The sequence below is a fragment of the Bactrocera oleae genome, chromosome 6 (genome assembly GCF_042242935.1).
Source record: "Bactrocera oleae isolate idBacOlea1 chromosome 6, idBacOlea1, whole genome shotgun sequence".
NCBI lineage: Eukaryota > Metazoa > Arthropoda > Insecta > Diptera > Tephritidae > Bactrocera > Bactrocera oleae.
Genome location: NC_091540.1, coordinates 74,045,310 through 74,057,408, shown reverse-complemented (window position 1 = coordinate 74,057,408; position 12,099 = coordinate 74,045,310). Strand labels below are relative to the sequence as shown.

General features: G+C 33.4%; 2 protein-coding genes and 1 long non-coding RNA gene across 10 annotated transcripts; 2 read left to right on the top strand and 1 right to left on the bottom strand.

The window, feature by feature from the left end:
- The first annotated feature begins 26 nt into the window (after nucleotides 1-26).
- Cnep1r2 (CTD nuclear envelope phosphatase 1 regulatory subunit 2) lies at nucleotides 27-1,139 on the top strand. Of its 2 annotated transcripts, none has more exons than XM_014237706.3 (4): nucleotides 27-265; nucleotides 411-482; nucleotides 546-677; nucleotides 744-1,139. In XM_014237706.3, the coding sequence occupies exons 1-4, from the start codon at nucleotides 244-246 to the stop codon at nucleotides 905-907; spliced, it is 390 nt and encodes a 129-aa protein (XP_014093181.1). In that variant the 5' UTR covers nucleotides 27-243; the 3' UTR covers nucleotides 908-1,139. The 2 variants fall into 2 exon arrangements, with proteins under 2 accessions (XP_014093181.1, XP_014093180.1); XM_014237705.3 differs by having other exon boundaries at nucleotides 31-265; nucleotides 543-677.
- A 160-nt stretch (nucleotides 1,140-1,299) lies between these two features.
- LOC106619564 (CYFIP-related Rac1 interactor B) lies at nucleotides 1,300-12,051 on the bottom strand. 7 transcript variants are annotated; one of them, XM_036363816.2, is made up of 5 exons: nucleotides 11,671-12,051; nucleotides 9,993-10,292; nucleotides 5,327-5,590; nucleotides 2,734-2,996; nucleotides 1,300-2,664 (listed from the first exon to the last, which is right to left on the bottom strand). In XM_036363816.2, the coding sequence occupies exons 2-5, from the start codon at nucleotides 10,173-10,175 to the stop codon at nucleotides 2,400-2,402; spliced, it is 975 nt and encodes a 324-aa protein (XP_036219709.1). In that variant the 5' UTR covers nucleotides 10,176-10,292; nucleotides 11,671-12,051; the 3' UTR covers nucleotides 1,300-2,399. The 7 variants fall into 7 exon arrangements, with proteins under 7 accessions (XP_036219709.1, XP_036219710.1, XP_036219712.1 ...); XM_036363817.2 differs by having other exon boundaries at nucleotides 11,705-12,051; XM_036363819.2 differs by having other exon boundaries at nucleotides 9,993-10,182; nucleotides 11,705-12,051.
- LOC118681094 (uncharacterized) lies at nucleotides 5,845-6,177 on the top strand. The gene is made up of 2 exons (XR_004976692.2): nucleotides 5,845-6,081; nucleotides 6,148-6,177. It is a non-coding gene; the product is annotated as an uncharacterized lncRNA (long non-coding RNA).
- Nucleotides 12,052-12,099: the final 48 nt, after the last annotated feature.

Here is a 12,099-nt window from a genome sequence, read left to right as displayed (position 1 = left end):
ATTGTTTGACGTTTAATTTTAGACAGTTCTTAAAGCGGCTCGACGTTACTGACATCAGTTGTCAGAAACTAAACATACCCATTATTTTAGGACTAATAAGTAACTCAATGTAAAATTTAACTTCAGAAAATTAATTGAAATAATTGAATGCCCCAACAAGTCGCAAAGAAAATGTGGAACTAATGTAGAATTTTTGGTTTTTAAAGTTTAACATAAAATCATAGTACATAAATTATTCGAACCATGGAACCATCAGCATGTGAAGGTATTTATGGTACTGATAGGGTTTTTTATTAAATGTGTGGATCTTTGTAATTGTTAAAAGGAATCTAACAAATCTAACAAATCAAAATATATGTATATATAGCTTTTTGTTTAGTGTTCGTAGTTAATATATTGTTCATTTACAGATTTGAAAGCATTTGAGCGCAGGCTCACGGAAGTAGTATCGTCTTATGGGCCGACTACATTGCGATGGCGGGGTAAGCGCATAAGTGTAGATGTATTTAATTAGCAATATTAATATAATAATATAATTGCAGTAGTTCTTGCCACAATTTCAATGTGTACAGCTATTGGAGCGTTTTATTGGCTTAGGGATCCCCGCACCTCAATTGTGCCTCTAATAGAATCATTGTTATTGCATCCAATATTTACGTTTGCCACCTTAATGCTGGGTAATACTATAAAATTAAATATTAATAAAATCATAATAAATCCTAATATTACTATTTTTATCTCAGTTATTCTCTTTGTTATGGGCATACATAAACTAGTATTTGCTCCTAAAATTATCACGACACGTATGCGGACTGTACTTAGCGATTTTAATATGAGTTGCGATGACACGGGAAAATTGATTCTTAAACCGCGACCTAATAATAATCTAGACGGCAGTATTCGTTAGTTAAAATACATATTGTTTATATCTACTATAGATTGGCGATGTTGGCACCAAATTATAGTTTAAATTATAATATCTATACTTTATCCCGCTATTGTAAATTGGATTGTTTATTAAAGTGTTTCCGTTTTAGATTATTTTGTTTTATAATAATTTGATAAATCAGTTAACTAATGTAACTCGATTTAATTGAACCTGTACTCCTAATATAAAATATATAATTTGCGAACGCGTATCTTTCGTTTATTTAATCGATTTATAATATAGTAATCGAATAGTTAATGAAGTCTTCTAGAATTTGACTTTTTATAAATATATGTATGTAAATAATGGTATATAATGCGAGTGAAATACGCAAAATATATTTACTCAAATTAAGCAAGAAAAAAGTTCAGTTATAGTTTAATTATGCATTTATTTCATTCATTTTCCTTTCATGCTTACCTATACTTACATATATATAACAAAAATTTTTGTCGGTACAAATTTCGTTCATTTAGCTTCGACATTTAGTTGCGTTATATTTATTTTATAAAAACATGTATGTATGTTCTATTATACTTCGATATATACACGCATATGTACTTAATTTCTCTTCTCTTCATGCACTATAATGCAAATAAGTTGTTTGTGTTATAAATGCACTTCATTTGTTCATATATATACAAATTAATTTAAATTTTTACTAAAGAAACGCAATAAAATAATATATATTTCCTATAAATGTATATATTTATAATTATAAATAAAATAAACTGGTTAATAAGTCAATTAAGAATATATACTTTTTGGTATTTTATAAAATACTCGTGTTGAGTTTGGGTTTCTGACCTCTCATATTTTATAATCAAGCGAATCTTAAATTTGTATCAATATATAAACGTGATCTTATTTGCTAAATATTTAAATTATTTTCTAAATTTAAAATTTCCATCATTAACTAAACTTTGACGTATTTTTACTTTTTTAACTTAGTATATGATACCTTTGTAAAATTTGGATTATGCCAGTTATGCGATTTACTCTGCGTTTTGCTTCTCTAAGTGGATATGTAGGCTGTGTCCGTCGATATTTCAATAACTTATAAATTATAAAACTTTAACAATAGGACTGACTGAGCTATGCGTTTTCTAGTATGAATATGTTATAATCATATACAATAAGTGACTAAAAACAAAATGTATATACATACATACATATGCAAAAATGTGCCTATTAAAACTGCTAACGTTACGGTTTTTAATATTAAATGCTTTCGTTTCGAAGTCCACACGTGTGTTATTAGACTTCGATTATACTTCATGTTTAATTTACAAAATTGTATGTAGTTGCATGGAATAATTTTGTATTTGTAGACTAATGTATAAAAAAACCTTTTTTATGCATATTATAATTTGTTTCATATGGTGACGGGCTTGGTAGTGACTGTAATTGAAAATAGTAGCGGGTACATGGCAGTGTGGTCCTGCGCATATACGCTTGTCTGCTTTTATTATTATGCTGCCAATAAATTACGTATATTCTTCGGTGTGTTTTCTTCATTAAGGTGTTTTGTCGTGTAACGCAATGCATTTAACAAAGGTTCTGCCTTTATAGCCGGTTGTGCCTGTAGCAGTCGTACACAACCTTTGACGTCTACATGTGAGCCTCGAGCGAATGCTCCAACGGGATGAACATGATCATACAAAATTACAAGCCCAACCATTACTCGCAGAACTAGCAGATGTGTTTCCTCTCGCTCAATTTGTTGAAGTAATTTGCTATAATTGACCAAACAGATAAAACCCGGTCAAATCTTAATAAAATTTGTTAGATTTCAAATAACTTACGGATTTTCAAGCATTCTTAAACAAACTTTCGCCATAGTTCCAAGAGTCTCTGTCGTATTCTCGACATCGTTGGCATTATCGTGAACAAATTTTGATGTTGCCTCACTAAGCACTTTCAGCATGGGTGTAGCGTGAGCATAGAACAAAGACATGCGGTTTGCCAATTCTGTGCTCACTAACGAATAATTTGTCTGGTCGATACGCTGTCGAGTCACAATACGTCTATAGTAACTGAAATCATTTTGTATAGCGGGTGTCTTCATCTAAAAAGTATATATATACATATGTAAGTATATCAGTTATGGTTTAATACAATCCCCAGTCAATGCAAAAGGCGGTTCGAAATGATTTCAAAGTATTTTAAACGTCATAATACACGTTAAATTCCGATTGGTAGCCGATATTTCGTCCTAATATATAATCTTTATCTTTTATGCCAAATATTTTGTGTTGAAGAAATCTGTTTGAAAAAACTTGTATATCTATGTACATATGTATATACCTACATATTGGTATCGATGATACAACTTATTGAAGGAGTTACATGAGTTTCACGGCTTCAAAAAAAATTTTTTTTTATTGTCTTATTTAATTCTATAACACCTCTAGAATGAATATTGTCCTAAATTCTCAAGTTGATATCAGTAATAATTTCCGAGATACATCTTTGAAAAGTTGCGCGCTCGAGGTCAGCTACTTATATGGTCACTTAAAATTTTAAACGCGTTTTTCTCGAAAGTGTGTTTTCAAAGTCGGTTGTAAAGATTTCTCGAAAACTACGTAAACGAACTTGATGAAATTTTATAGAGGTTTTTGAGATACAATTTACTCGTGGTTGGACGAAGGATTTTATTTCAATTACAACAATTTAAAAAAAAATATGTCGAGCAAATTTGACCGAAATTTTCATTTTGTTGCAAAAAGGTCTGCCAAAATTCCAATTTAAATTTTTTTTCCTTCGTTCAAGCACGAGTTTATGATCTTAACTAAAACACACATTGTCACAATACGTCTATAGTAACTGAAATCATTTTGTATAGCGGGTGTCTTCATCTAAAAAGTATATATATACATATGTAAGTATATCAGTTATGGTTTAATACAATCCCCAGTCAATGCAAAAGGCGGTTCGAAATGATTTCAAAGTATTTTAAACGTCATAATACACGTTAAATTCCGATTGGTAGCCGATATTTCGTCCTAATATATAATCTTTATCTTTTATGCCAAATATTTTGTGTTGAAGAAATCTGTTTGAAAAAACTTGTATATCTATGTACATATGTATATACCTACATATTGGTATCGATGATACAACTTATTGAAGGAGTTACATGAGTTTCACGGCTTCAAAAAAAATTTTTTTTTATTGTCTTATTTAATTCTATAACACCTCTAGAATGAATATTGTCCTAAATTCTCAAGTTGATATCAGTAATAATTTCCGAGATACATCTTTGAAAAGTTGCGCGCTCGAGGTCAGCTACTTATATGGTCACTTAAAATTTTAAACGCGTTTTTCTCGAAAGTGTGTTTTCAAAGTCGGTTGTAAAGATTTCTCGAAAACTACGTAAACGAACTTGATGAAATTTTATAGAGGTTTTTGAGATACAATTTACTCGTGGTTGGACGAAGGATTTTATTTCAATTACAACAATTTAAAAAAAAATATGTCGAGCAAATTTGACCGAAATTTTCATTTTGTTGCAAAAAGGTCTGCCAAAATTCCAATTTAAATTTTTTTTCCTTCGTTCAAGCACGAGTTTATGATCTTAACTAAAACACATATATATATTTTTTTTCATTTTAGATGATCCTATCAGGAGTTATTTTACCAGACGAAACCCATGTAACCCCTTAAACCTAGTATTTGAATAAAACGTCGATTGTTGTTTTGTTAGGAGGGGTTGAAACAATTCTAAGGAATGATATGAGTTGACAGGCATTGCCCAAAAAGAGATCTGGCTCCGTTTCGGTTACGTATAAGTTTGAAGACAATCTCCTTTGATATATTTACTTATAAATATTTCCTTAATTTGAGTTGACTCTCTGTATATAGCGAGTGTGCTAATAATATACCATAAATAACTGAAAGGCCTTGAAACTTTTTCTTTTTAGAAAGCCATTTTTTCTTTGAAATGCTTTTGATATTTGGATTCGTTAACTGGAGGTATTGCTTTAACATGTTTTGAAATGTAAATTGTGATATTTTATCCATTTACCGGTTTCATTTCGTTGAGTTTTTAGAATCAGGTATTTGTTAATGATTATTTTAGAGAAAACAAATTTCCACAGAGTCTTTTATTTAAGGATTGTGATAAAGAAAATTATGGCTGTGCTCGTGTTCGGCGGAACTTTGCAACACCATATTTCCTAAAGTTAAAGTTTTTAATTAAACGAATTATTTCGAAGTTTATGAAATTTGTTATGAATCCAAAGTTATTATTAGTATATTACAGTCTGAAAACGCTTTTCCGATTCAAGTTTGTGATCGCTTCATATTATTGGTAAAATAATGGATCCGTTGATATAAGTAAATTTGAAAAATTACCTTAGTTTTTAAAAACCTTTGATATATACAAAGATAAATTACCTTGTATTCATCGAATTTTAGTACAAACTCCAAAATTTCAGCAAGCTGTTTCACTAGAGCTTGTTGTGTCTCCAGATGTTGGGTAGGATTCAGTTTACCACCAACCAATTGACCCAATAATTTCGGAACTATTTTTTCTAGCTCTAGTGAATGTTCGTAGCAACGTCTCAGTTTCTTCACCAAAGGCAAAACAGCGTCCCATGCTTTTTCCTGACATTTGGGCGAAGGATCAGCAATAGCCTCACGTATCTCTTTCCCAGCACCCTGAAATTTTTTTTAATGTTACTAAAGGTTGAACTTTGTTAAATATTTATGTTATTTTGTTTTATTTACAAGGTTAAAATGGGGCATTCCATGCAAAAGCTGGAAATTATGAAAAATGTAAAATTCCTCTAATTATTTATATTTATAAACTTTATATTTAACTAATTTGAAAATAAAATTGTTTTAAGTCGATAAAAAATCGGTTTCTCGCTTCTTCTAACTAATTTCATATTTTCTTTATTGCTGCAGATGATATTAAAGAACATCATAAAAATCTTGTCAAAAAGTATCAAAACATTAAAAGGATTCCGCATGTACAAAAACACCGTCATTTTAAAGCTGACGGAAAAAGATGTATCATTTACAATCTGAAGGCAACATCTTCTGAGTACAAAAAGATCTTAATAATCCCAAAAGAAAAGTTAAAGTAATCTGAAGTATATAACTCCAGCGACAGTGAATAGAAGCTGGAAGTGAATCCAAAAGAAACAGTTAAGCTAAATATTTTCGTTTACTTAATTTTTCTTTATATATATGTTTAAATTGTTTTTACGTAGGTTTAAAATATATCTAATTCTTCGAGAAAATCTCGCTTAAAAGTTTAGTGGTCGGACTGAAATGTATGTCTAAGTATACCGTGGTAAGAGAGGAGGATTCCAATTCCCAAAAAAGCTGGTTCTTCGTTACCGGAATTGCCGGATTTTATCTGGCCAAGGGCTGTTATTTCGGCGATCTAACCCTGTTTGGATGGGTAAGTGTTAGTTAGAGAACCACTCAGCAACTCCTGGCTTCTCGCACAATCTGTTCCGTGTGTCAGTCCGTAATACTCCGGAACGTCACATCAGTCAAGTGCAATTCCTGCACTGGCTGGTGCACTTTCTGTCGTGTTCCGGCCTGCGCACCACACGTGAGTGGAGTGCGTCAAATGTTGCCCCATGCTGTAGGAGTCTGCCCCAGCAATCCCATCAAGTGGCGTCGCCAAATAACACCACAGTGCGACAACCGCCCATGTAGATATTACAGCTGCACCAACCACCACCTACACGTACCTCCTTCACCCCCAGGATCACAACTGAACACCCGCGACAAACGCGAATTCTACAATTCAACTGCAACGGACTCCAGAATAAGAACGAGGAGATAGTAGCATATATGAGCCGGGAAGCCCCCACCAGAATGATGGGCACCTGTAATAGCTCGCCCGATATTACTATAGCTAGCGGTGGTCTGATAAATAGCATAACCTGGCGACCTATGCTAACTTTTACATCAGACCATCTGCTCATAGTTATCTTGATCGAGAAACCTTCCGACTCAGAATTTACTGAGAGCACCTTCAACGCACTACCCATTCCTACGGACGTTATCGTTGGCGAAAGTCAATTCCGCAAGGTGATCGCTGCTGTTACTGCTCGCTTCATACCGGCTGGAAGAATCGCGGAACTCCGCCCAAATTTCCCAGAGGAATCAGCTGTATTAGCAAACGAGCGCGACACCTTACGCCATGCCGATCCCTGTAATCCCCGAATAAGGGATCTCAATTTGGAGATTCGGCAAATGGTAAATCAACATAAGCGGACAAATTGGATAGTGCACCTGAAGTCCTGCAATCTCTCCACCGATGTAAGTAAGCTTTTGATTACTGTCAAGGCCTTGTCTAATCCGAAGAGACCAGGTTGAAATTCAATTCGATGGCCATGCCTCCTCGGACCCGAAGAAGTGCGCGAGCTATTTTAGCCGGCAGTTTACCTTGCACCCTTCGACCGACAAGGCCAAACGATGTGTTACCCGACGGCTGCGCAAAATGCCAAAAGACTTCACCGATGGGGAGGCTCTGAGTGTCCTCAAAAAGGCCAAATGGTCTAAATCCATTGGCCCTGACGGAATAACAGTACGCCGACCGGACTTCGGACGCAACGGACTATAGACAAGCACTGATCGCCATTCACAGTGGAGCCATTAACACCTTTCTCGACTCCCTCTCAGTGAATGGCGTACCAGGAGTCAAACCACCACCCATAACAGACGTAGAGCTCGAGTTACCTCGCGAAACCAGAGTGACCGTCGCGCAACTTCGTTCTGGATATTAAATTCCTACTTATCCAGAATAGACCCCGACATTCCAACATATGTCCTGCGTGCAAAAGGCTCCGCATGATACTAACCACCTCTTTGCATGCCCAACAAACCCAACTCATCTAACACCCTTTTCCCTATGGTCCGACCGCGTCGAAACAGCCTGTTTCTTGGGCCTCCCATTAGATGACCTCGACGACAACCAAACTATCACTTATCATCTAAGCGGGCACTAGATAACCGTTACAACAACAACAACCGGAGGATTTTTAAGGAGGGATATTGTTAACTATTTATTTTTCTATATTATGAGAAACATTTGACTATAATGTAAATTTCAAACACATAATTATAGTTTATAATTAATCAATTTCTGGAGTCAAATGTTCCACCAGTCACCGTGGAATGCGACGAATGCAAGTTAACACAATATAATTTTTGCCAAAATTATGTTTACGACATTTGTCCCATTTAATGAAAAATATAATAATCGTTCTTTTTTTATGTTAGGTAAAGCTATGTACTGTTTACATCCCATTTATTACCATCTCTGTGATTTAAAAACCGTAACACATTTAATTAAAATACCTCCATTATTGCCCAAGAAGACATCTTAAAGATATACTATACTATATCTAACTAAAACCGCAAAAGAACAACCGTTCCCACGACAATCGGGTCTACGTGACCCGAACGGACCCGGAGTTTTATCCGTCAAAGAACAGTCAACTCGGCAGCTTTCCTCAAATTTATTTTATATACGGTCTCCCAACGATGCTGTCGTGTGGTTACGACGAAATTCAGCAAAATAGTACGGGACATTAATTTTGCCGAAACAGTTATCAGGGGTTAGTTCGTATTAACAGTGTTTTTACTCATCAGAAAACTTAACTAACTTGACTTAACGATAAGTGAAATGTCATGACATTTTGACAGTAAAGAGATTGTTATGTTCGCAGTTTAGCGAAGATTTCCTTTTCATAATTTTTATAGCTTTGTTAGCAGAATTTTCAAGATAGACAATTTTTTTTGTATTTTTGTTTCAATTGAAGGGTTCCAATCGTGAAAGACTTGGCGATCAACTTTTTTCCAACCCCCACTTCAACGGCATCTACCATTTACCAATTTTTCTCCTTTTTTATGTATTATTAAAACATTATTATGTGTTTGCTTAGAATTTTGACAAATAAATTTGTTCTTGTATAAAACAATACGAATTTTTTAGTTCACCTGATATATTGGTATATGGAAATATCTTATGAAGTCCATTTAAGGTGTGGTTTCTAACACTTTTATGAAATTCCACAAATAATCCACTGTGAATAACCTATGTCCATAGTCCCCACTACTCCAAAATGACACCGTGTTATAAATAACCACTAGCATAAGTAAAGCTTAATTGGACAATTTTTTACTTTTACGGATAGTCTGGCGTTAGGCGTAATATATGAATACATCATAATTAAACAATGAGCGGATGTGGGCGAATATATTAGGAACGGGTACCCGATTGAAGCATTTGCAATCAGCTTGTAATAACGTTCAATACTGATTATTGATTTTTATATCCACAAAAGTTTCGCCAAAATAATATTATATATATACAATTAACGCATTTACATTGAAATTTTAGCTAAGCAAACAAAAACCAACTAACATATTAGCTAGCTGTAAGGATTAGTTTCAATCATTAAGCTTCAACTACATATGAACATTTTATGTGAAACTTCCGGAATTAGATATAAAGAGTGAAATATTACGTTGTTTTATCAGAAGTGCATATATAATCATTAATATACCATTGATATCTTGTACAGGGAATTAATTTATAAATCATCGATATATTAATAATATATCATGTATGGATCCCAATATAGCGATCTTTACTCCACCACAAAAAATCAAACACCCCCCAAACTTGATTTGAAATTATTAGCAAGTGACGTAATTTGTATACTCTCTCAATGTGTTACTCAGAGTTCTTTTACCGAATGTTGTAACACCAAAAACTAATCAATTTCCTGAAGCTTGAGTCGCATTCTTTTCATGGCCACACATAGCACTAAAGTTGGTTGGAAAATTGCAATGGCAATGCGAAGAACGCAACCCATTGAATATACCCCAAAATTAAATTATATGAATCCTAATGCAACATTTTTATTATACAGTTTTTTAGACACCTTAATTTTTTTCAAATGCTTACTTACTTTTATTTTTCTTTCCACAAGAACTTAAGGGAAAGTAGTAATGACGAATTCATAAGTACATAACATGTAGCATACTCATGTTCCCATCAATAAATTTCTATATAAATATTTTTGCTCACCTTATATACATGAATTTCCTGTAACACAATTTCCGATTCCTTTAGGACTCGTTCAACTTCTTCAAAAACCTCACGCTCTGTATCTGTTGGTGCGGCATTCTCAAAGTCTAGGAAAACATCGTAGGATTTTGCAGCACAGCAGTTTGAATCGTCGCGCGACAATAAACTCAACAGCTTTCCCATTTTATTTCTTAATTAATTAATGAGTTCAAACTTGAGTTTTATAAGACACTGTTTCGCTCTTTTTAAAATTGTTTTTTTTTTTATTTTTTAAATGTTTTATTTATTTATATTTGCATACTACATTAAGTATGAAAAGAAAGGGTTATTCAACATATTTTACTGATAATGATATTAAATTTTCATTATCAGTACAATTATTAATAAGTTCCTATTGCTAAACATTTTTGTTTACTTTGTACACGCGTTCCTTAACCAAAAAGGCAGAACGAGTTCGTAGATGGGTGTAATGGACCTCAGCCACGCCCACCAAATGGCACTATTCGAAAATCTATAAATTGCCATAACTAGTCGCAAATTAAAAAAACAACACTGTTAATTGGTACAACGAATCGCAATAACGAGGGACACTTGTTATTTCAAAATTTTTAAAAAGGTTTCATGTATATATCTCCCAAACCATTCAAGCTATAACACCCAAATTTGCACAGGACGAATCATTTTGACACCATTTGCGTGTATGAAATCGGATGATAACCGCGCACCCTCTGCATATAATGGTTTTGTTAAAAACTACTAAAACTACGATAATTGAATCACTAAATGCGTCAGAGACATTAAATTTAACATCCAGGATGGCACAAAGGACTTAATAGGAGAAGGTGTCTAATATCTCCGGACCTACTCCATCAATTTCAACCAAATTGGGTACATAGGATTACTTTGACATACAACATGTTGCAGTGCAAAAATGGGATAAAGAGGACAGCAACCTTAAATTTTTCCACTTTTCAGTATACAAATCAATCACCAATTAATATATCGGGTTAAAAATTTGCACGAATATTGCCTTTAAGGTGCCCCACAGCCCATGGCTGACTTTCTACCGAAAATATTGGTCAATGTGTGAGATATTTTTTTGAAATTAGGATAATCCTTTGCTGATAATAATATGTCAATATATTTTCCGCCCACGGATTTGTAATCTTCGGGTCAAAATTAGATGATTTTCAAAAAAATTTTAATTTTCGAGGCCTCCTTCGTTGAAAATTTAATAATATATAGTTTTGCCAACAGCTGAAAGTACTTCCCCGGCTTTGATCCTTCAAGTTGCAATTACTTTAATACGCTAATGTTTATAACATATGCATTAGTGCGACTACACTGAAATATTTAGAATATGGGACATATGGTACTTTCCATCTGTCGACATAGGTAAGTAAAGGAAATATAAAATGTGTTTCGAATAAAAGAAAATCAAAACAAAAAAATACGTGGGGTAAACTTTATCTATTATCATATTTAATTATTTCGAATTGTACATACTTGCATATGTGTAGACTCTAAAAAGGTTCATATGTCAATGTAAGATATTGGTATTTATTTTTTCACTGAAGAAAATAATGCTTTACAGATTATACAAAAATAATTGCTTCTAATTTGTCTTTTGAGTTTTCGGTTTACACTTATCAATTTCAAATTTTATCTTTTCGCATACTTATCGTATTATATCCTCAGCACAATTTTCTTACATATTCTTCGCTCGTTCCCTCGGCGAAGAGCGAATGCAAAACCAATACGAAGAATTATGATTAATGTTTCATTAAGCTACTTAGCTTTCTACCTCACATTATTGTATGACAGAAAATTCGCATTTTTCCAGTCGTAAACAACTCCCTCCGTGTTCTCTTATTTAGAAAATGTCAATACCTTCAATTATTTCACAAACACTTTGTAAAAATTAATTTTCAGATATAGTCATTCGTTGCTAAATTTTTTCTATTTAAACTTGGAACGTCCTCTTTATTTATTTACAATAATTACATATGAAAATACTGGCAATCCACAGACAATAAGCAATTTAAATAAACTCAACTCACTCGATTCACTAAATTCGCTGAGAAAATTCAACTAATGAAAATTCACC

What these genes read in the sequence shown, in the direction of transcription:
- Cnep1r2 (XM_014237705.3), top strand. Translation starts at nt 244, where the DNA reads ATGGAACCATCAGCATGTGAAG. An exon ending in GGAACCATCAGCATGTGAAG is followed by an intron (nt 266 to 410) that starts GTATTTATGGTA and finishes GTTCATTTACAG; the next exon opens with ATTTGAAAGCATTTGAGCGC. An exon ending in GACTACATTGCGATGGCGGG is followed by an intron (nt 483 to 542) that starts GTAAGCGCATAA and finishes ATATAATTGCAG; the next exon opens with TAGTTCTTGCCACAATTTCA.
- LOC106619564 (XM_036363816.2), bottom strand. Translation starts at nt 10,175, where the DNA reads ATGGGAAAGCTGTTGAGTTTATTGTCGCGCGACGATTCAAACTGCTGT. An exon ending in AGGAAATTCATGTATATAAG is followed by an intron (nt 5,591 to 9,992) that starts GTGAGCAAAAAT and finishes AAAAAATTTCAG; the next exon opens with GGTGCTGGGAAAGAGATACG. An exon ending in TTAAGAATGCTTGAAAATCC is followed by an intron (nt 2,665 to 2,733) that starts GTAAGTTATTTG and finishes GGTCAATTATAG; the next exon opens with CAAATTACTTCAACAAATTG.